This window comes from Aythya ferina (assembly GCF_964211825.1).
Source record: "Aythya ferina genome assembly, chromosome: 1".
In the NCBI taxonomy this organism is placed as follows: Eukaryota; Metazoa; Chordata; class Aves; order Anseriformes; family Anatidae; genus Aythya; species Aythya ferina.
Window position 1 is genome coordinate 132,279,832 of NC_140296.1, and position 22,514 is coordinate 132,302,345.

Here is a 22,514-nt window from a genome sequence, read left to right on the forward strand (position 1 = left end):
TCTACCATATTTGCTTTAAAGTCTTTGTACTTGGTAATGTCAGTGCTGCTTTACACTGTAGGAATCCAGTCCTGCTCTCCTTTGAGCGTTTCCCCACTGAACTTCAAAGAGACTTGAATAAAAGCCTCTGGCAGGATGGGTGGATTCCCCTCAAAGCTCCTTGCTGCCCAGGGCAACTGTGATGACAGACAATCTTTTTTTCTCAGCCTGGCAGCCAACCTGTGATAATGCCCCAATGATCTCAGCTGCATCCTAGCTGCCTGGGTCTGTCGGATGGTTAATTGCTGTGTCCAGTGCTTCAGAGAGTGCAAGGAGTATGATGGTTTGTTCTCTGAAAGAGGCCTTTAGCTGTAGAAATAAAATACCAATTTCTTCCTCTTCAGATGAATAATTCTGATCTGTTCCTCTTTATCTTGAATCAGGAGCTTTTGAGCAGAACATCCCTTGAAACTCAGAAGCTGGATCTTATGGCAGAGATATCCAATCTGAAGTTGAAACTTACATCTGTAGAGAAGGATAGATTGGATTATGAGGATAGATTCAGAGACACAGAGGTGAGTAAAAACCAACAGAATAAATTGTGAAAGTCATGTGTGTGGTTTCACTTTATCTGAAAATTTGGGAAACATCTGGGAATGTTCCTTCTCTTACCTTTCTTTCTTCCCTTTTTTTTTTATTTTTTTATTTTTTGCCAGACAAGGAAGGAATTCATCTTCAAGTTTAAAACATTTATCTCTTAAAATAAAAACAGTGTCCTCTTTGCCTTGTTAAATTCTAGTTTGACAAAGAAAGATTTCCAAAAACAGTTTCTGATTCTTTCCATCAGGTTTAAGGCAGGTGGCATTTAGGTTTCAGTAAGAGAGAATGTGGTGGCTCTGTGATGGCTTGGCTTTTTGAAGTCTCACTTCAGACCTCAGCTCCACAGAAGGGGGCTACAGGTAGGCAAACCCATTTGTTTCCCAAACCTCCAAGAATTAGGCTGTGCTTCACCACGAGGGTGACATACCCTGTGTCAGAAATATCTTGGAGTCTGCCTGGGAAGCAGAAGAAAATTTCCTATTCTGAGTTCATTAATGATCTGAGACATCTGATGTTCATATTGTGGATGCTCCAAATGTCATTCATTTCTAGAAGGGAAGAAGCCATAATGTCGTCACAGGAGACAACACTTGACACTTCCACTTTAACCAGTGGTCTTTCAACTCCTATTCAGATTCCTATATGTTAGGCAATGAAGTTTAATTCCTTCACTTGTATTGCAAGCAAAAGAGTAAAAGTTAGGCTTGCTTTTACATACTTACTGTCAAAAGTAATCCACAAACCTGAAGATGAACACCCACCAGTGACTCAAATTATGTTTGGATTTGAAAGGTGGTGATCATTTATGTAGTGATGGTGGTGTCCATTTCTGCAGTGTAGCACATCAGGCTGCTGCCAAGCCACGGCTTAAATTTGTGTTGAGCTATTACATCCCATTACCTTTTCCTCTTAGTGTGATACTAGATCTTATGTGAAGGATGATCACAGCACTGCCTTAGAAGTGGCTGATTTTGCAGTCCAGGCAAGTGACATGCAATGTCACAGATGCCTTGCATTTCTGGATGGATTGGCAGAGTGAAAGGTGGAGTCAATCGGTGAAGGTGTTCTGATTCTGTAGGTGTGGGGATCACAACATGTACTACAAATTTGCAGGCTCCGTGCAAGAGGCTTACCTGCGTGGTAGCTATCAACAATTGCTGTTTGAAATATGCTTTGTCTTTGATAAAAAATATGATAACCTAAATTATGTTTAAAAGGTAATTACTATATTTGAGGGCCATATATATTTATTTGCTGGAAGTTTATGCCAGGCCTAGTGAACTATTACTAAAACATTCTTCTATACCTTTGAAAACCTGAACAGTGTAGTTCAGTGTAACAGAAATTATAGCTATAAAAGGCCTAAATATTGAAAGGGATAATATGCCTAATTGCCATTTTGTTCAGTGGGAAAATACTTGGCTGTTAGATCTCAGCTGTAATTAGATGTAAGAGTCTCAGACTCATGAGATTTCATGTAAAATCTCTGATCAGTATTTTGGAGGTAGTATTTATTCAGATATACTTGATATTATACTCAGTATTGATCTAATTATATTCCTAAAAAGTTATAGAGAATAATTAGTTTATTTCAGCAGGGTTGATTATTGATATTTTAATTGATTTGACAATTTATATTATATGTTGTATTATTTATATTATATATTATATATTATAATATTGATTTAGTTGATTATTGATATTTTATTGATATATTTATTGATATTTTAAATATTCTACCCTAAAATACGTTACGGAATTTCCATGCTGTTTTCAAAACAAAAAAATCATACCCAAACTGGGAAAGAAAAATTGCTAATGTTGCTTCTGTTTTTATTTGGAGAAAAGAACATGGAAAGGAAAAAAATGTTAACGTTGTTGACATATGAAACCAACTTTTGTGCAGCTGCTCTCTTCCACAGAATTATCATTCATACTAAATCCTTCCTATTATCCAGTTTTTAATTATGTCTGTTATTGCAACTTCCCCTTCTAGCTTGGTTGGTTTCTCATATTCACCATTCTTTCTCTAAAACAATGCTTAAGTAGATCTGTAAGCTCTTTTTCCTTTGTGCTCTAGGAGTTTCCTGTCTAGATGCTTACAAATACTGAGTTTTTTCAAAGCTAATTGTATAATTAATCTGTTCTTTAATCCATTCCAGTCTTTCCACTTTCTCAGCAGACACCAGGATTATTTTCCTTAAGGAGCACGGGTGGTCTGAGCTGGGCTGGGTTTATGTAAGAAAATATCATACTAGGGAGTTTATTTAGGGAGGAGTCCATAACCAGACGTGGTCTTTGAAGAAGCAGCCAGAGGTTAAACTGGCTCACTTGTGGGGAATTCTTTGTAACTTAAACACCACCAGGCTCCTTTGGGCAGATGAATTTCTCAGTGGAGAAAAACCATGAATGTAGTTTACATTTCCAGTACCAATAAGGAAGCTTCTGACCCTCAAAGCTTAAAGTTGTCATTGTTTTTTTGTGCCTCTTTGGCCACACAATCAAGAGCACAAGTAACATGAGCAGGGAAGGAAAATGTTTTAGGAAATAGGAGTTTGCATGTCCCTGCCTCATCAGCTCTGTTAGTGGATCTCTGTAAGGAAGAGCTGTTGGGTGTTTGCATGGAGGGACCTGACTCTGTATCAGAAGAGGACCATTTAATTGCTCTTTACCATTTTCCATGTTTTTAAGTAATGCAGTAGAAGCGGAGGCAGAGCTCTTAGGGTCTTCTCTTTTTCCTCTGCTTATTTATACGAGGTCTGACCCATCTCTTCTGTATTGACGAGAATCTCTCTGTGGAACCTGGTTGGTTTTTAATATGCTTCTCTGCCTCACAAAGCAGAGAAATAATGGTATTTACAATTACTGTTGTAATTAAGTTATCTACTGTTGTAGATAACTTAAGACATGAGAGACATCTCTTGTTGCACTTGCAGGAGAGTAATTGAAAATATTTGTAGTGCAAAGCATGCTGTTAGGTCTCCTCTTTATTTCTATCTAGCCCTTGAGCAAATTGTACTGTCATTTTGATGAGCAGTTACCAGCAGTAAAGGACCCATTACACATGAGGCCCTTAACAGGTTAAAAAGAGGAATTTGGTTTCAATTCCAGTATCTTACATTCTTGGTTTTGTAATATTACTGTTTCCTGTTATATTTTGTGTACATCTTGACACTTCCATCAATATGGGTTGCACTAACTTTTTTTCACAAAAGGATAATATTTTTTTTCATTGATTTTTGCCTCATAGCAGCCTTTTGAATATTGATAACTGGTTTCCTTCTCCTCCTCCAGTGTTTTAAAATACATGTAGTTTAAGTGATAAATATGTAGGCAACAACTTCAGCAGAAAGATAGAAGGATTGGCTGCAGGAGACAAAAGTCCAAAACAAATCCATTGTCATAGCTTCAAAGCTAACTCTTGGACTTGTGGATGTAAATTTGTTAGAGGTCTTTAACACTTGGTGTTGGTGAAGAGAAGTTCAATTAATAGTGACATCCATGTGTAGTTATACTTAAGAGTGATGTGCTTTGTAAAGGTCACACACTGCAAAATCAGTGAGGAATTGCAGGTGTATCCAAATCAGAGTTGTACATTAGCAGTAATAATAGTTATTACTATCATCAAAATGTTCTATGTTTTCCTTGTAGTTCTGGTAATTGAGCTGGGATCTTGCTAAAGAAATACAGATGCTGCTCTGTTGCCATCAGATTCATCAAGCACATAAAATGATAACCAGGGTTTTGCAAGCTGAAAAAATGTGGAATGGAGCTGGAAGGCAGGTGTTACGAGGGACCCATGAATATTCTCCAAATGTCAGCCTCTGGCTTGTTCTGGTGCTCGCAGATGTTAGCTCAATGTACAGCACCACTTCACATGGATAGGATTTGCCTTTCTATGTAGGAAGATCAGCAAACCTAAGTACCACACTACCCTCTTGGTAGTGTAAAAGCCATTAAGCTGCAGTTTGAGTCTTCTTCTGTTTCCTAGGGTGCCCAAAGAGCTTATCCTCTCTTTCTATGCATTCCCTAGTGATAGGGCATTACAGTAGTCAGGAAAGGCTATTTTTTTATTATGTAAAACATGCAAATGTAACAGTTTTCTGGTGTATGTTCATAAACTAAAGATCAGTGAGTTATATGTGAAGTAGAAGCACGCTGGACATCTTTAAGCTCTGTGAAAGCCACAGGTTTCTGGTAATGTGCTCCCCTTTTGAACAGGGAGATGATTTTCCCAATAAGCTGTGGTTCCTCATTTCATATGGGGGGGGGACAATGTCCTGGCCGTCACACAGGCTTCTGACAGGTCTGGAGCTGGCTGCTTAACATCCCATTTCTTGATCTGGAGGATGGGGTAGTTTGGAGAAAGAGTGCCTTGCACCTTGCCAGGACACAAACTCAGTGTTTGTTTAACTACTGCAGGAAGGGAGCTGTGGTGCTGCTGGCACTTGGATTGAACATCCAGACCTGGAAGGTCTCTCCAGGAGGATGCACAGGAGGTTGAACTGTTCTCCTGAAGAGCTCAGGTGCAAGTCTGTGGTGTCTCTGAGTTTCTTCTAAACCAGGTTGAACTTGCAAACTTCAATAGTGGCGCCATTGATGCTTAAACAAATGTGCTTTGGTGCTTAGAGAAACAAGCGATGGTGCTTTTATTCAGTGTGTGGAAGGTCTCATGAGTGACAGAGATGTGGATTCCCACTGTAATCTCTTCATATTTTTAAAAGGCAGTTGAGTCGCTGCATGGGCAGGAGGCCTTTCTTTATCCCAAGCTCAGGTAACACAACTTCAATTTCTTTCTTTCTTTTTCCTCTGCCTGATTTTATCCAGTGCAGTAATGGAGAACTGAGAAATAAGGTCCCTGAATATCCAGAAAGTTCTGAATTTCTTGACTTAACTGTGAATTTGGGTGATGTGTTTGTGTGTATAGAGTTCCTTTTATTGCTGCTGAGTTCTTATGGTCCCACCAAGGTGTGCCTGGTCAACTATGACTCTGTTTACTGATTTATTTTTTTGCTTTTGTTTCTGTTTTTCTCTCAGGATTTGATTCAGGAAATTAATGAATTGCGATTAAGAGTGGGAGAGATGGACAATGAAAGACTCCAGTATGAGAAGAAGCTTAAAACAACCAAAGTAAGTGAAAATGAGGAAAAGAAACAGTAATAGGCACAATTCACAGGTTTTAGAACTTCTTTCTCTTCTCCCCAGTCCTTGCCTGCACCCTGAAAAATTCTGAGCATGCTCAGGAGTTCAACGATGCTCACTTAACAACTAGAACAAAGCCTAGAAAGGGGTTATTTCTGAATTTTGTGTTGTGGTTTTCAGATCCAGACATTGCGTTTTATGAAGGATAACTCACCATGCAGCTGGTTGTTAACAGTGAATCATAGAACATCCAAGTTGGAAGGGACCCACGAGGTTTATCAAGTCCAACTCCTGGTTTCCCAAGGGACCACCAAAAAAAAAATCAGATAATATATTACCTGTTTAGACCCTTCTTTCATTCATGGGTCAAGAAATACCAGTTGCAGCACATAAGACATGCCATGGGTGAGACCAAAGCTGAGCATTTATTTTCTCCTAAATGTGCTGAAAATCAGCTACTTCTAAAGAGAAAGTATTCCCCTAAATAATTCTAGCAGTCCGTTTCTGTAAGTGTCTGACTTCTCTTTGCCATTTAGCTTGTCTCTTTTCTATCTTTAGTTTTCTCTTACTCCTCTATCTCTGTTACCAGTCTTTAATGGCCAAACTTTCTAGCATGAAAATCAAAGTGGGTCAGATGCAGTATGAAAAGCAGCGGATGGAGCAAAAATGCCAGATGCTAAAGGTGTAGTAGTTTCTGGGTAACATTTGGCCTGTTTTGAATTCTTTGTTTCACCGTTTTACACTTTGTCTTGCATTGTGTTGTTGTGGTTTGTTCTTCATTAATTCTTGTGTGTTGATATGCAGTGCTTCCTTTCTCATTAGATCAGAAAGCTCTTTATGTAGATAGACATTACAAATACCTTTTATATTGGATGGGAGAGGATTTTAGCGTATAAACTTTGCATAAGGTATTCATAATTGAATTAGGCTTGAGTTCATTTTTGTTCCAAGGGAAGACTGCCTCTTTTGTAGTTTACACCCATTACTCAAATGGAATTTTTCTCACCTTTTTAAAGAATGTTTATTCATGAAAACTAGCTAGAAAGCATTGATTCTTTCACACTGGGCCACATGTCTGGGCCATAGTATGGGGGCACAGGTATCATTTCTATGCATATTTGCCATAGATCTTTTGAGGGAAGCTCAGGAAAACATTTAAGCCATAGTATTCTGGTTTGGTGTATTCCTTTAAGTATTTAACACTTCAGTTAGACGCTATAAATGCCAAAATTAGGGGTCTTGACTTGTTTTGTTTACAAACTGAACAAATTAAATTTTTAGTGTTGGGTCCTGTCTTGATGATGATGTTACACAAGATATTCTTGGACTTCAAAGGAATATCTTATTAAACTGCATAGGATTTGACTCAAATTTTAAAACTTAAATGCATGGACCTGTGCCAGTCAGTTGCTGGTGCAGATGGTTAGATCTAAGTTACAGTTTGACAGCATTTATCTAATACACCCCAACTCCCTCAAATACCATCTGTCTTGTTGCCATGAATCTCAACTCTTAAGTTTCCTTTCTTAATACTTGGTCAGCAAACCAAAAGTATGGCAGAGGTACCATGTTTTTGTCTGAACTGCTTTTCAGTATCTGTTTTTGTGCTTAATGGTGTTGTGACCAATTTTTTGTTCATAGAAGCAGTGATTATTTCTGAAACTGTCCTCAGCCTGTTGTAAGCACAGTTCTGTAACTATCCTGCTTTGAACGTGCAAAATGTTCTATAAATATAAAAATAAATGTTTGTAGCATTTTGTAGCTAATGTTTGCAGCATAAATTTTACCACTCAGCCTTATCACCTGCAATTTTTCTATCAGTGCAAGGCTAAATAAAAAAGATTTTTTTTTGTTTTATTTTTTCTTTTTTTAATTTAGATGTAAAATCTCTTTTCAAATTATACATAAGACTGATGCTTTTGTCTGTAAGTCTCCTGCTTTTGCCTCCTTCAGGACTCAATAATCTGTTGCAATGCTCAGTGGCAGAGTTTGATGGGTGTCCCTTTACCCAGTGTAAATGTCAGGGAGTGCTTGGTCACTTTCACTGGCTGAGGACCTGTCCACTGTGCTTCATAGAAGTAAATTTTGAAAGCACCTCAGATGTGTATGGTAACTGTCACTGAGTGATTCTGTGTCTGTTACAGGATGAACTAGCAGCTTTGAAAGAGAAACTGGAGCAGAAGGAAGCTGAGGTAAAAAGATTGCAAGAAAAATTGGTTTGCAAGCTGAAAGGAGAAGGAATTGAAATACTGGACAAAGGTAAGACCAAGGGAGGCTTTCTTAGGATGGTGTAGAGGCACCCATCCTCCTCAGTCACTTTATCTGAGGTAGTACTTCTGTGAGTGGTTGAACTGAAATAACAGATAAAAACAATTTTCATGCTCTTTCTGCCTTTGGGTTTAGTACTATTTACCATATTTAGTGACTATTCACAATGCAACTGCTGAACCTACCATCAGAATAGTTCTGGATCAACATTAAACTGCCTTAGGTAATCCCTAGTTAGTTCTTCGTATGGCTTGTATGGTGTCTGAAAGATAAAGTTTATATTGGCAAAGAAATCCCTAAACTAATTTCAACTAGGTCCCCAAAAAGGTTATATTGAGAAGTTCCCTTCTCAATGTATTTGTCAAAGCGTGGGTATCTGTGCTGGGCTTTGCTTATATACCTCTTACTATTAAGGAGGGGAAAAAGCCATAATGCAAACCGAGGTAGGATGTGCAAATCTTCAGTGTGTCCCCAGCCCTAAACAGATGAAATTAAGGATTGGTTTTGGTTTTATGCACTGGTTAATTCTAAATCCTAATTAAACCTGAATTCACAAAGAAACGTTATGTGTCAGATACTTCTAGTTGCTTTCAAAAAAAAATAATTAGTATTTATTTGGGGGAAATTTAAATTTGGGAACTTCATTTAAAAATAGAAAATTTACTTTAAAGCCTCAAAACTTTTTCCATGGACTTACTGAAATTTCACTTCTGAATGTATCTCATTGGTAGTTATCACAGATTTTAGAATTGTACTTTTAAAGTATGCTTTTTAGAAAGCCACAAGAGGTTAATTAGTCTCTTCCCCTAACCTGAGGCAGAAACAGCTGTGTGTAGATTGTCAAATTTTATTTAATAAAATTATCTGATTTTAAAGCTACTGTATAAAAGCACTGAAAGTGACCACATCAAAATGTGATTTCTTTCAGAACATTTAAATGTAGAAAAAGGTCTGGCTTTATTGCATTTATTACTACCTAAATGGCGCTTTTCTTCCTTGGGGGCTGCTTTATACATTGAATTGCTGTTACCCTTTGGTTCTTACCTTTAGTTTAGTTCTCTGTATAGCTCATCAGGGGACCTTCTTCCCCAGTAAACTATGTTTTTTCTGCCTCAGAACAATACTATAAAATAATGCAGATAACACCAGTTATCAGCCCCATTACATGAATTGTGCTTTTTGAACACATTCATGCATTATCACCTAGCTGGGTTTTGCATAGCATTAGTTTAAGTGTAAGCTACTGGCATAAGCCTTTTCTGAGACCTTACAAGTGAAAACCTGTAGTAAAATAAATAAATTGGCTGGATAGCCGGGCCCAAAGAGTCGTGGTAAATGGAGTCAAGTCCAGTTGGAGGCCAGTCATTAGTGGCGTTCCCCAGGGCTCGGTGCTGGGGCCGGTCCTCTTTAATATCTTCATCAATGATCTGGACGAGGGCGTTGAGTGCACCCTCAGTAAGTTTGCAGATGACACCAAGTTAGGTGCGTGTGTCGATCTGCTTGAGGGTAGGAAGGCTCTGCAGGAGGATCTGGATAGGCTGCACCGATGGGCTGAGGTCAACTGCATGAAGTTCAACAAGGCCAAGTGCCGGGTCCTCCACCTGGGGCACAATAACCACAAGCAGAGCTACAGGCTGAGAGATGAGTGGTTGGAGAGCTGCCAGGCAGAGAAGGACCTGGGAGTGCTGGTTGATAGTCAGCTGAATATGAGCCAGCAGTGTGCTCAGGTGGCCAAGAAGGCCAACAGCATCCTGGCTTGCATAAGAAACAGTGTGGCCAGCAGGGCTAGGGAGGTGATCGTCCCCCTCTACTCGGCTCTGGTGAGGCCTCACCTCGAGTACTGTGTTCAGTTTTGGGCCCCTCGCTACAAGAAGGATATGGAGGTGCTCGAGCGAGTCCAGAGAAGGGCGACGAAGCTGGTGAGGGGCCTGGAGAACAAGTCCTATGAGGAGCGGCTGAGGGAGCTGGGCTTGTTCAGCCTGGAGAAGAGGAGGCTCAGGGGCAACCTTATTGCACTCTATAGATAACTTAAAGGAGGCTGTAGCGAGGTGGAGGTTGGTCTGTTCTCCCACGTGCCTGGTGACAGGATGAGGGGGAATGGGCTGAAGTTGTGCCAGGGGAGGTTTAGGTTGGATCTTAGGAAGAACTTCTTCACTGAAAGGGTTGTTAGACATTGGAACAGGCTGCCCAGGGAAGTAGGGGAGTCACCATCCCTGGAAGTCTTTAAAAGACGTTTAGATGTAGAGCTTAGTGATATGGTTTAGTGGGGACTGTTAGTGTTAGGTCAGAGGTCTCTTCCAACCTAGAGATTCTGTGAAATAAATAAATCCTTGAGATAGGTAAATACGGGTGAGAGCAGCGAGACTGTTTGAGTCATTAGGAACATCAGCAATGGGGGAGTGCAGGGTAAAATTTTGAACTGCTTGCTTCTGCAATAGTGTGTGATAAAGTTTGCTCCTTTATGTAGCAATATTTTGTTAAAAGTTATTTAATGTCATAACCTTCATGCTAATTTTACATCCAATGGACTTTCCTGCACAGATGAAAATTGTAAAAAGAAGCTGAAAGATAAAAGTAAGGTTTCTGGTGTCTTTCCACATGCATTTGTATTTCAGAAGTGCTTACCAGAAGAGCTTTCTGCATGTATATATAAAACTGCTTTAACACACATTGTTAGGTTGTGTCATCTATAACCCTTAGTTACACTTAAGGTAAATTTTGAGAATAAGGATGGATATATCAAACTTGAAATACATTCTCTGAAAAAAAGCTAATAAATGAAGATTTAGTCTCATTGAGACACAACATTTCACTTGAAAGCAGATTGCATAGATTTTTCTCCATAAAATGTACTCACAAATAAAATAGTTGCCTGTCAGTGAAATGAAGTTACAATCCAGTAGGCCAGATTTTCTATTAGCATAACTCAGTGAAAATTTCTGGAGCTGTATCAGTTACAGTTTTACTCAATATGTCTAAATGTCTCTTATCTAGAAAGTCAGTCAGGCAGCTTGTTTTGTTCTTGCATTTCATTAAGGAGGAAAACGATCTTCCCACTGCATTTTTGTTTTTTTGTTTTTTTTTTTCAGAAGGATTTTAGGAAGTTCAAGTAAAATGTTTTCTTGCCTGTAAATTTGGCTACCTTCCTATGATTGTAAAGAAATTTAAAGTTTCCTTCATTTATGCAAAGTAGATTTTTAGCAAAATTTGAGATTATTTCCATTTATCTTACATTTATGTAGTCCAGAACGCCTCCAAAATCAAACCTCATAGACTGATAGAACATGTTTCCATGTATTTCTATTACTTTGTAAATAAGGATTATAGATGAAGTGCGGAACCACGATCTCTGTATCAGGGACCTTTTCCAAGTCTGAACTACAGTATGTATTCTAGCATGACTGCTTGTCACAACAAATACTTGCATCATTCCATTGTGTTGGCCTCATTTTTACATCCATACTGAATTATAACTAAACACCACTGCACAATGCTTTCTTCATGATGTCCATTAATCCTATTGCTTTGTATAGTGGGTTTTTGAGATGCCATTTGGGGTGTTTATTGACTGTAGTAATGAGGATGTATTTTTATTGCATTCCAGTAGTAATATTTTGTATTTTGGACCTTTTGTTTTGCAATTATTTGATTATATGAGAGAGAGAGAGTGATAGTCAAGCAGTAGTTTTACTCATGACTCAGTTTTCCTGAAGTTGAGGGGGTGGATAATTTTATGAATTTGTTCATTTCCTTGATTTAAAAAAATATTAGAAAAAAGATTTTGTAGAAAATGGCTCTGTATATTTCCATCTAACATAGAATTTAAGTGGCTTGTGTTTTGTCTTTTAATTTGTGAATTTACCTTCAGATACTACTGAGTCAATTCTAGGGTATTTTTATTTTCCTTATTTCCTTACACTATCTTACTTAATTTGACTTAGGTAACTGTATTGTGTTTTTAGATATAGAGGTACAGAAAATGAAGAAGGCGGTAGAATCCCTTATGGCAGCAAATGAAGAGAAGGTAGCAAAGTCATTTTTTCCCTCTATAATCATTCATCAAAGTGAGTTAAATCTCTTAGGAAAATCTGTATACATGTCGCAATTCAATACAAAATCAAATTTGTAAGAATCAAGTATTCACTATAGTCAGAAGCACTGCTGTACCTTTTAAATGGAAAGATGCTGGGCATTTATGAGCTCTGTCCCATGTCCTCACAAATCAGTGTCATTAAATTCAGTGGGACTGCATTCTACACCATGTTTTGAAATGTAAAGAGCTCCAATGCAAGTCCCAGGAGATAAATACAGGCCACATTTCCAAAGGACATTCTGTAAAGTATGGTTTGTTTTCATGTATGGTTTTGCATATTTACATGCATGTACATTTAATAGGATGTTTTCTTTTGATCACCAGAGCCCTAAATCTTTTGATTACTGCTTCCTTTGTAAATGACACATGCATTATACTTGATCTTTGACTTAAAGAGGGAGCTGAAATCCAGTTTCAAGGCTGGGACAATTCTGTTGATTAACCAGATAACAGCTTTTGCTAAATGCAAGTATTTGATATTTCAAAGCCTCACAGAATTCTGGGTCCTGTCCCATCCATACTTCTAGTCTCACAGCCAATTAAATTGAATAATATCAAGTATTCATATTTATTATTTTTTATTTACGAAAGGAAAAAGATCAATCACAATTTTCCTTAATTTAAGGATCAGAAGATAGAAGAGCTTCGACAGTCTCTGAATAGGTACAAGAAAGTTCAAGACATGGTGATACTGGCTCAAGGTAAAAAAGGTATTGTACAGTTTAAGAAGTTTTAAACTCTGTTCCCATTTAAACTGTAGGTGCATTGTTATAGTGTTACATTTTGACTCTTAGACTTACTATCTTTGAAGGTATCTCTTAGGTACAGTAAAACAGTATACCAGAGCAAACTGTTAAATTTCCTTTTCTGTCTGTGCTGCTGCACATTTGGGTGCATCCGGTAGTAGTGACTACTGTTGTCAGTTGCTTATTTCCCCAGTGTAAAGTTAGCTTGAATGTGATGAGTTCTCACATTCTTTCCATTGCCTCTTGAAATGCCTTTCTTGATTAGGTACTACATTAACTGCTAAATATCGCAATTCCCTTCACTTGCAAGTGTTCCTTGGGAGGGGTTGGAAGCTGAGAAGAGCAGACCCTAAGCATGCATGTTCCTTCCAACCAAACAAGCACTGCCACAGCAGTTGCACACACAGCAATGCCCAAGAGCTGCAGAAATACCTGTAGCAAAGTGGACATGCTGCCAAGACTGTGTTGTAATGGCACACAATGTCTTTGGCATGTAATGGAAGCCCCACAAACCACCATATTCAGCAGCTATGGAATAGTTCTTCCTTTCTGGAGTGGGGGGAAAGCTGGCTTTTCTTCATCTCTACTACTAACCTCTTCTCTCTTTGTCTCCCTGTCCACCTTCCCACACCCCTCAGATAATGAGCATAACCATGTGGCTGAAATGGTTGTTATATACTTACATATTGTAGCATGTGATGTTATGTTTCATACACTGAAAGGCTGGTGGAGCATTCCAGATCCAGGACCTTCTGATTCCCAAAGGTGATAAACGTTGAGGGTGGTGGTCATCAGTTTAATGTAACTACACTGAGTACCCTCTCTTTCCCCTTTCTCCCTTAAAAGATAAGCAAAACAAGCACATGGAGAGCATTACCCTGAAATGGTTCTGGGTTTTCAGATGAAAACACTCAGATGTTAGAAAACAAACACTCTCTTTACAGTTACAATCCAGGCCTATTTGCATTATAGCTCCTATAGGATGATTTTTTTTCCCCACATCATACTTCTCTTCCAGTACTCAAGTCACATGTTGTAGGTCATCACCCTCTGAAAGACCTGTCTTCAACAAATCTTGGACATTAGCATTCTACCAATGTATGTATACATAATATATGCACAACTTTAAAAGTCTGTGTGCTGTGATGTTGCATTGCTACATTTTTAAAACCTCCTTTGTGTGCGAGTTCTTTGAAGGCCAACACAGCCTTTCACAGGCCCTGAACTGCCCCGAGTGTGTTGCCTTCTTTAGGGCAGATGGCAGATGGGCATGTGGTTTTTGTTTTTTTGTTTGTTTTTCCCCAGCTTCTCTCAGCTTAGTGTCAGGAACATAAACTGAAACTGGAAATGGCATGCTTTGAAGCATTTTGGGCTCAGGTTGCATAGGGAAGCCTTTTTGCTACCTCCTTGTTAGTAAGTGACTCCTCCTCCCCTTGTTGTAAGGGAACAGAGATCAGACAGTTCACCCTGTCTGTGGGCATCAATTTTGGTATGTAAGAACCTTTCCTGCCTCAAAACCAGCACTCAGGAACACTAAGAACACAACTTGAATGTCTTCATTCTGCCAAAGCTAGGATCACACAGAATCTGTGAGGGAAGAGGACAGAGGGTCATGAGTGCAAAGCAACAAGCTTAATGTCGTGAAAGAGGAGGAACATTTTTAAAATAGGGATTGCTTTTTCATGGAGTGCCATTCCTTCAAAGAGAGGAAGAGGGTAAAACAGACATCGAGTCTCTGGGAACTGTGGTGTATGGTTGATTCATAGAGCAATGGACAGGCAGTGAAAAACGAGCAAGAAATAGTGATATGGTTTAGTGGAGGACTTGTTAGTGTTAGGTCAGAGGTTGGACTCGATGATCTTGAGGTCTCTTCCAACCTAGAAATTCTGTGATTCTGTGAAAGATCTTTCATGTAAACAGACTTTGGCTTATATTTGTATCAGGTCTTTTGCAACAAGTGCTAGGTTTCTGCTTGCTTTTTAGAAAGTATCAGTTTCCTTGAACATTCCCCTACTGGGGTCAGTACTCCGGTGTTAGTGACAAGTATGGAAATCCAGGTCTGTAATGAGGCAGTTCAGGAGCAAGCCACTCTGTGGACGCAGAGGATGTCAGATGCTGATGCAGGCTACCAAGTTAACTAAATGAAACACACTCAGTTTGTGGCAGCCTGCAAACATAAAGCAGTCACTTAAAAGCTGGTGTTAAGTTCTTGTGCTGTGGACTGCATTTTTCCTATGGGTAACTTAAAGACACCACAGAGATGGGTTGTTTTTGTCTCAGGCAAACTTTGACCCATCCCCCTAGTCTTTCCCTAGTTAATATGCAAAAAGTAGTATTTAGTATGAAATCCCAGGACATGAGACAGGAAATAACTACTTCAGTTTATTGAGCTTTTTGAAACTGATCCCACTAAATGCCTTTACAGGGGGCTGGGCTTTTGCTGTCAGATGCATGTTTCCCTTCTGCTTCAACCCTGCCACGCTGTGGCAGTTGAATTAGGAAGCAGCATGTGGTACCTTCTCCTATTGGACTTTCTCCTAAAAATACATAATTCAAGCCTCTTCCAATAGCCCATAAATGAGGATACTGGCTGCACCTTGCATAGGAATGAGAGTTATCATGTATCCAGAAGTCAAACCAAGAAATTTCCCATCTTCTCTCCCTGCAGGCAAGGAAAGTGACAGTGAAGATTTCTTGCATTCAGGATCAGTTTCTACAGTTTTATTGGACACACCAACTCTGACTGACCCAGAGAAAAGTCCATCCCCAACTCCTGTAACAGCATCTCCAATCCATGATGAGTTTAACATGAATATTCATGAAGAGGTATCTCTTTTTTCATTTTTTAATTCCTTTACTCCTTGAAAATATTGCCTGTGCTGGACTCATGTTAGACACATCAAAACTCATGATTCCGAAAAGATTTTTTTCTGGGTCTCAGTTTTAGTAATCTTTCCTAACCTTTTGGACAAGGTGGATTTCTTGTGAAACCTGCTGAGGAGTTTCATTGGAATCCAGCTGAATTTATTTTCCTTAATCAGATGGGATCAGGAAATAGCAAATAGCTGTATTTGTCATGGTAATGGGTCTTAACTATTTTTCATATCAAACATGTCTGTTTTTGGAGCTGCATTTCATTTTTCAGGAACTGGAAGTTAACATGCTGGGACTCATTTAATATACCCTGTCATATTTAAAAGGATGCAATCATCAATGTATGGATGGTAATCATGTAATGATTGTAAACATCATTACATGATTGCATTCAGTGAAATAACTAGGTTATTGTCAAATCTCTGTTTTTTTTATAATCACATTTTTCAGTAATAAATCTACAGATCTCTTCTCTTAAAACTCTGAATCAAAGAAGGGATTTGATAGACATAACTAAACAGCATGATAGACATAACTAAACAGCATGAACACACACTGAAGAAAAGATGTTCGGCAGCTTTCTGGTATTCTCTGAGTGGCCTGAGGACAGGCATGAACCTGAAAAATTAACTACTCTTCTTGGAGTCTGTGGTAGAGAGAGATTTAGCTGGCAACCTGTGGTGGCTTTTAAGGTTTTTGTCTACACCATAGCTTATCAGTGCAGCAATTCATGCTTTATCTTCCAGTGACATTTTTCAAGTAGTAAATCACCACTGTCTTTAAAACATATATATATAATTTATTTCCTTTTTTTATAATTTTAATTTGGAGCCTTTTTATAGTTTATCTATCACATTTACCATTTATGACTGCTTAATTTGAGCTCATTTCAGTTTGAGATATTCTTCTTTCATTTTAGAATACCTTACAGATCCACACAAGTGTTTTACAGATTTCAATCCCATCTTTTTCATCAACGTCCAAGAGTTCAGAAATTGTTGCAGAGAAAGTGAAAACACAGCCTAGGTCAGATCCCGCAAGTGATTTGAGGTATTATTGTTTTCATGTATTTTTCAATTGTAAATCCAGTATTCTGTGATGTTTAATGAAAGTAATAATCTGCCAATGACGTCAAGTTATTAAGTTCATTAAATGAGACTAACGTTCACTTGACTAGCTATCACAAACTAATCATGTATTTGCAAACTGTGTTGATTAAATATTTTTCAGTAAGTAAGCATTGATTTGGTGGTTGTTGCTTGTAGCAGCACTCATACTCTGTATCAGTTGCATCGCAAGAAATGAACAGGAGAGAAAAACTGACCTAATGTAATTAAGGACACCGAATTTTTATTTTTATATAGTTTTACATCACCTAGGTCTGGCTGAGATAATGTTGGCTGTGTGCTAACAAATGTGTTCCTGATGATTTGCATTCAGGCATTTTCCACAGTTGCTAAAGATTGGTGTAAGGCACCACACAAACTGCCACAAAAGGGCTGTCCAACGCTGACCTTGAGCTGTTAACAGTGCCTCAAAAGGAAACCACAAGAAGTGTTTCAAGAGATCAGAGAAGGAGATATCCTTGGTGTGCCATCCTTTGATGTGATGAAATGCAGATATTTCTTCAGTTGTTCTTATGAGAACTGTGCCTGAGATTTTCCAATACCAGACTAAGCATGTAGATCCAGAAATTCAGAGAAGCCAGAGCAGGGGGTGCATGGCTGCACCCTGGGGCTGTGGCTGAAATGTGGCTCCTGTGCCCCAGACTGCAGCCTGCTGGGTGAGAAGCTCATGCAGCTCTAGCCATTGCTGCAGATATTTATATCCTGCCTCTTAAAAACAAAATAAACAAACAACAACAACAAAACAGCAAAGCACCAACCAACAACAAAACTCCCAGCACTGTGGGTAAGTCACAGGGAGCCACTCATCTCTGCTACTTGGTGTTGCAATGCTACACTATGCGTGCTGTAACCTCTGCTGCAGTACTGTAGTATTGTAGTTAACTTACAGTATGAGTTTTCTTTCCTGGGGCACTTGAGCTCAACTTCGTCTTTTAGAAGACTTGACAACTGTAGAGGAGAATATTTGGCATGTGCTAATGTGGTAACAGCTGAAGTGAAAATAAATAAAAGCAGGCTGAGATTTTAGGATTTGTATATTAGCAAGGTGTTTGCATGGAGAACTTAAATACGTTATTTTTTTCATATCTTTAATTTTTACAGTGAAGGAAGATCAACTGGTTCCTCCCCAGGAACTCAGCTGTGTGACGGTCCAGCGTAAGTATCAAAAATATTGGGGAAACATATGTGGCTGTTGACTCAAAAACCCTATCAATCCCTCCATATTTTACAGACACATGCAAATATGCCAAGTAATTCCAGCCAAGATGTAGCGGTGGTGGTTTTCTGTTCATGGCCGTTATTTTCCAATGCTTTATCTGTGCACACGTGCTAACAATTTCTTTTATATTATGAAGCATCTCTAATTGACCGTCAATAGACACTGAAATTTACAGTTTTCTGTAGTACAAGTGCCTCTGTTTTGCTTTTGTTCTTTTGATAGTGGGGAAAAGGTACTCAGCAGACTACAATGAAAACATAATTTTAACCTGTCACATAACCGTATTGCTCAGGAAAACCAGTGGGACTATTTATGAGCTCAAGGTTGAGTCAAAGCAATTTGTTAACGATGTGCCCAAGTCAACAGGGTTTGTTTGGTCCATTGCATAACGCTCAATGTCTGTTTATATTTTGAGTGATTTAGTGCCATGAGACTATTCCCAAAGCCAAATTCTACTGCCCTTATGCTGGTATAAAGATAGGTAACATTGTAAAATGCAGTGAAGTTACTCTTTTAACTGTATGTAGGGAAGACTTAAATGGTAAATTTCTTTTCAGACTTGAGCACTCCAGCATAAGTCTCACCAGAACAGGGAGATACCTGGTCTCAAATGGAAAATAAACTGTAAATAAAATACTAAAGCATGATTGGCTTACTGTGCTTGGCTTCTGTAAGGATTAAATTAGTCAGAAGCCTCTTGCTAATAATACTGTTTCTCATAGCTTCTGTTTATATCACTTTTGCCTGTGTAACTTCTGCTTGTACCTCTGAAAATAAAACTTTAAATAAGAAGCCAAAAATATCCAAGGTAGGCATCAGGTCACTGCAGCATTAGCATCAGTAATTATGATCTGGAGGTTCTTAGAATATCTCCTCAAACTGTGTGGGCTCTGATTAGTGTGTTGATTGCCTTAATTAGAAATGTCTTTGTTTTTGAGTATATCTCATCACGTATTGTAATGCTTTTCGAAAGCGAACTCCTGAGAGTGTACTTATCTTAGAAAATTTAATGCCAGTTACTCCGCTTGTTCTTCATGTTGTTTCAGAACTTCTCCACTGCAGAAGTCCAGCAGTCTAAGCAGTTTGAAGAAGGAGACATATGAAGCGGTTGGTTTGAGCTCTTACTTCCATCTTTCCCTTTGAAATGGGGATGACATCTCTGTTATGGCACTGACCCTGCAGATGCCTTGTTTTCTTACTGTGAGAAACGCTGGGTCACAGCAAGGCTCCTCATATCATGTGTTACCAGTGGTCTCAGATGTGTGACATCTTCCAGACTTTATTAAAGGAGAAAATCTGTCCTTGCAAATGTAGTTTTTGTTTGTTTGTTTGTTTTTCTGCTTGAGGTGTTTACCAGAAAATCTCATGCTGTGTTTTTCTTCAAATAATGAGTGGTGGTGTTTGTTTTTTTTTAAACTTAAGTTGATATGCTTTTCTGATTTAAGACACACAGAAAATGTGCTACCACTTCCTTCCCGTGTTTAAGGCTAATAATTTTGGAAGGCTGTGTAATTAGTGCATTCTGAAATACAGTCTGCGATGGCTCTGCGTTTCAGGTGGTTGGGAACAAAATATTGAGCCATTGTGTTTCTGGTGATAGCTTCTGTTTAGGCCACTTTAGAAGAGACAAAACAGATAGACTCTGTCATCAAATCAGGGTTATTCCTGTGCGTTTTTTTTGACAGCCTAAACTGTTAAAAGCTCTTAAATTGTCTGATAGCCAAGCTGACCAAGAGCTGTGCTTTACAGCTTAAGAAGGATGTTGACAGTACTGAAAATATGACCAGAACTTGATTATGAAAGCTAGAAATTCCAGGCTGTGGGGTTGGTTGGTTTGGACAGGCAAGGAGTAGAGGCTGTGGATGTTTCATCTACTTGGCTTCTACCCTGTCTGATTTCTGCTATGGGTCCTGTCACCCAACTGTGCTCAATAGTGCCTTACAGGCTGCTTGTCACTGATTATGTACACAGCTAATCCCTTACAAAGTAAACTGAAGCAACTGTACTTTCATGTCAGCTCACTGACCTCAAAAAAAGCAAGAATTAGTCTGTGCGAAATACAGCTCCAAAGAGATATCTTTAGGGAATAAAAAAAGTACAGAGAATGGGTATATCGGTCAGTTCAACTCAGGGTGACTGTAATGAATTGGATACTGACTATAAACTGTGACTTCTAAAATGTGTTTCTTAATCTTTCCGAAACAGGACAGAGACCCTGCACAGAAGCCAACAGAGGTAATGTGTGTGTATGCTCCTGTGTGAATGCAGAGAAATGTGGACAGCAAGTAGGTGGTGAAAGGCTCAAACTTGTGAAATTGCAGCATGCAGTTCCAAAGGGAGAATGCAACAAGATAGCAAGGAGGATATGATGAATTGCCACAACCACTTTGTATCTCACACATTCTTGTCCTCTCACACGTGAATTATCTTTCAGTCTGGTAGAGCATAAGGTTGCCATCTAAGCCAATGTTTCCCCCACATAATTCTACCACTCAATAATTAGCAAAGCTAACCATTAACTATTACACTGACTATAATTAGTGTCTCTAAAAACCGTTGGGTTTCCAGATTGTTTTCTGTAACAGCTGTGTTCTTAAAGAGACTGTCATTGCAGAACAGTTACACCACGGTCTACCCTACTATGTCAGTAGTTTGCATGCAACAGTTGCTGCCTGTAGGAAGATCTGAGTAGAGAGAACACCTACATCAAACACCTATATCAGATACTGCTTTTAGCCCAAATGTGGTATCCATTCAGCAAAAGCTAAAGGAATGTGTTTAGATTGTGAATGAGTTTTTTTTCTGCCTTTAAAGAAACACTGAAACAGCAAAAAAGGTTAAAACTACTACTTGAAATTGGTGAACTGATGTTTCTGATTTTCTGTCCTGTCATTTTTACGCTTCGCTATGTGCTTACTCTCAGCTTGGTCAGTGGACATAATCATTTAATTAATTTCTTCTGAAATTGCATAGCAGTAACAAGATGAAAGGGGCTATGTGGCACTTGGCAGAGAACTGATTTAGTGTGGGGGTTTTGTCTCCCTCGTTGCTTCCCATTGCCCCTTCAGCTACCAGTGGGGGAGACAGAAACCCTGGAAATTTGGAAGAGTTCAAAGCCTTCCAGGACTGTATTTTTATCGTTTTCATACCTGTAAGCCTTACTTGCAGAAACTGAGAAACATCCTCAAGACAACACGTTATTCTTAGAAGCTAGTGGTAGTAATCCTGGATCCTGAATATATTCAAATGAAGATCTTGTCTGTGTTCTCCTTTATGCTTTTTACCTTGTTTTCTTGTAGTAACAAAAGTGAAGGAATGACTCTTCAGGTTATCTGTCAACAGTCACTTTGTATCTTTCTAAAAGGTCCTTTGCAGTTCCCTGATACTGACTGTTTCCCTACCTTAAGCAGGTTAAACCTCCAATGGAAGGTAATAATTTTGCAACCGTCCCTCCAAAATCTCCTTCTTACGGTGTCACAGGAGATGAGGATAGTTTTGGTACCCGTAAAGCCAGATCTTCATTTGGACGAGGCTTTTTCAAGATAAAAAATAACAAGAGGACTGCAAGTGCCCCAAATCTGGGTAGGTATTGTGCACCTGCACTCAGATTCTGTGCATTTTGACAAATGTCTTAATAACAGAGAACTAGAGGTTTATTTTTTTTCTGGGTGCTGTAACAGTCCTAAGAAGCAGGAAAGCCAGCCTTGGTCTCACTGTGACTTGGTGGTACTGTTCTCAGTAGAATGATTGGAAAAAATGAAGCGACAGAGAAAACCTCTCTGATGTAATGAAATTAGTTGATCTGTCTTAACCTCTGCTGTGATATCTCCCCTGAGACTTTGTAATAGAATGCTGCAGTTCTGAAATGCTGGCTGCCTGGTGGTAGTTCGCACATGAGACTTGTGGGTATTTTTTCTCCCACGGTCCCATCCTCAGTTTATCTTTCATAAGATTTTTCAGATGTATGGAAATGAGGCAGCTACATTCAGTCTTCCTCTTTATTTTATGCGTATTTAAGTAGCCTTGCAAAAGAGATTGTGACAACAAGAACAGCATTGACAAGTTATTCAAGCTCATTTTGAGTTCTAGACCTGTGATGGAAAGTGTTGGTTTTTTTTTTGGTTTTGTCATTCGATGACATTTGGATGAAGAAATAAAATATTTTGCTTAATGCAGAAGTTGCTGTTACCAGTAGCTGAAATCCTACTTGCATTAGCTGCTCTGCCACAGTAGTATTTACACTGTTCCTGTTCAAGCATCAAGTGAGTCTGTGCATCAGATCTACTGCCATTTATCTAAAATTTATTTCTATTGCACAAAATTTAGGACTTTAGCTCTATCTTTCAGAAGCATAAAAGGGGACAGCTTCTTCTGTCTTGAGCAGAAGAGTCTCCTGCTTTTACTTACCAATGACAATTCTGGGTCATTTTTTAAAAGAAATAACATGCTCACACATTTATTATGCA

The 22,514-nt window shown here is 38.8% G+C and overlaps 1 protein-coding gene across 20 annotated transcripts in view; it reads left to right on the forward strand.

Annotated features, from left to right (window-relative positions):
- Positions 1-22,514, forward strand: part of PPFIBP1 (PPFIA binding protein 1) — a 112,868-nt gene that overhangs the window by 73,739 nt on the left and 16,615 nt on the right. For 5 of the 20 annotated variants that reach the window (XM_084505725.1, XM_084505740.1, XM_084505738.1 and 2 more), the window contains 13 exons: positions 423-554; positions 5,617-5,709; positions 6,311-6,403; positions 7,866-7,980; positions 10,531-10,563; positions 11,952-12,013; positions 12,708-12,792; positions 15,497-15,654; positions 16,622-16,752; positions 17,931-17,984; positions 19,095-19,155; positions 20,254-20,283; positions 21,459-21,630. In XM_084505725.1, the coding sequence (XP_084361851.1) occupies positions 423-554; positions 5,617-5,709; positions 6,311-6,403; positions 7,866-7,980; positions 10,531-10,563; positions 11,952-12,013; positions 12,708-12,792; positions 15,497-15,654; positions 16,622-16,752; positions 17,931-17,984; positions 19,095-19,155; positions 20,254-20,283; positions 21,459-21,630 (1,219 nt within the window). The remainder of the gene's footprint in view (positions 1-422; positions 555-5,616; positions 5,710-6,310; positions 6,404-7,865; positions 7,981-10,530; positions 10,564-11,951; positions 12,014-12,707; positions 12,793-15,496; positions 15,655-16,621; positions 16,753-17,930; positions 17,985-19,094; positions 19,156-20,253; positions 20,284-21,458; positions 21,631-22,514) is intronic. The other 15 variants (XM_084505731.1, XM_084505732.1, XM_084505733.1 and 12 more) reach the window with 9 other exon arrangements.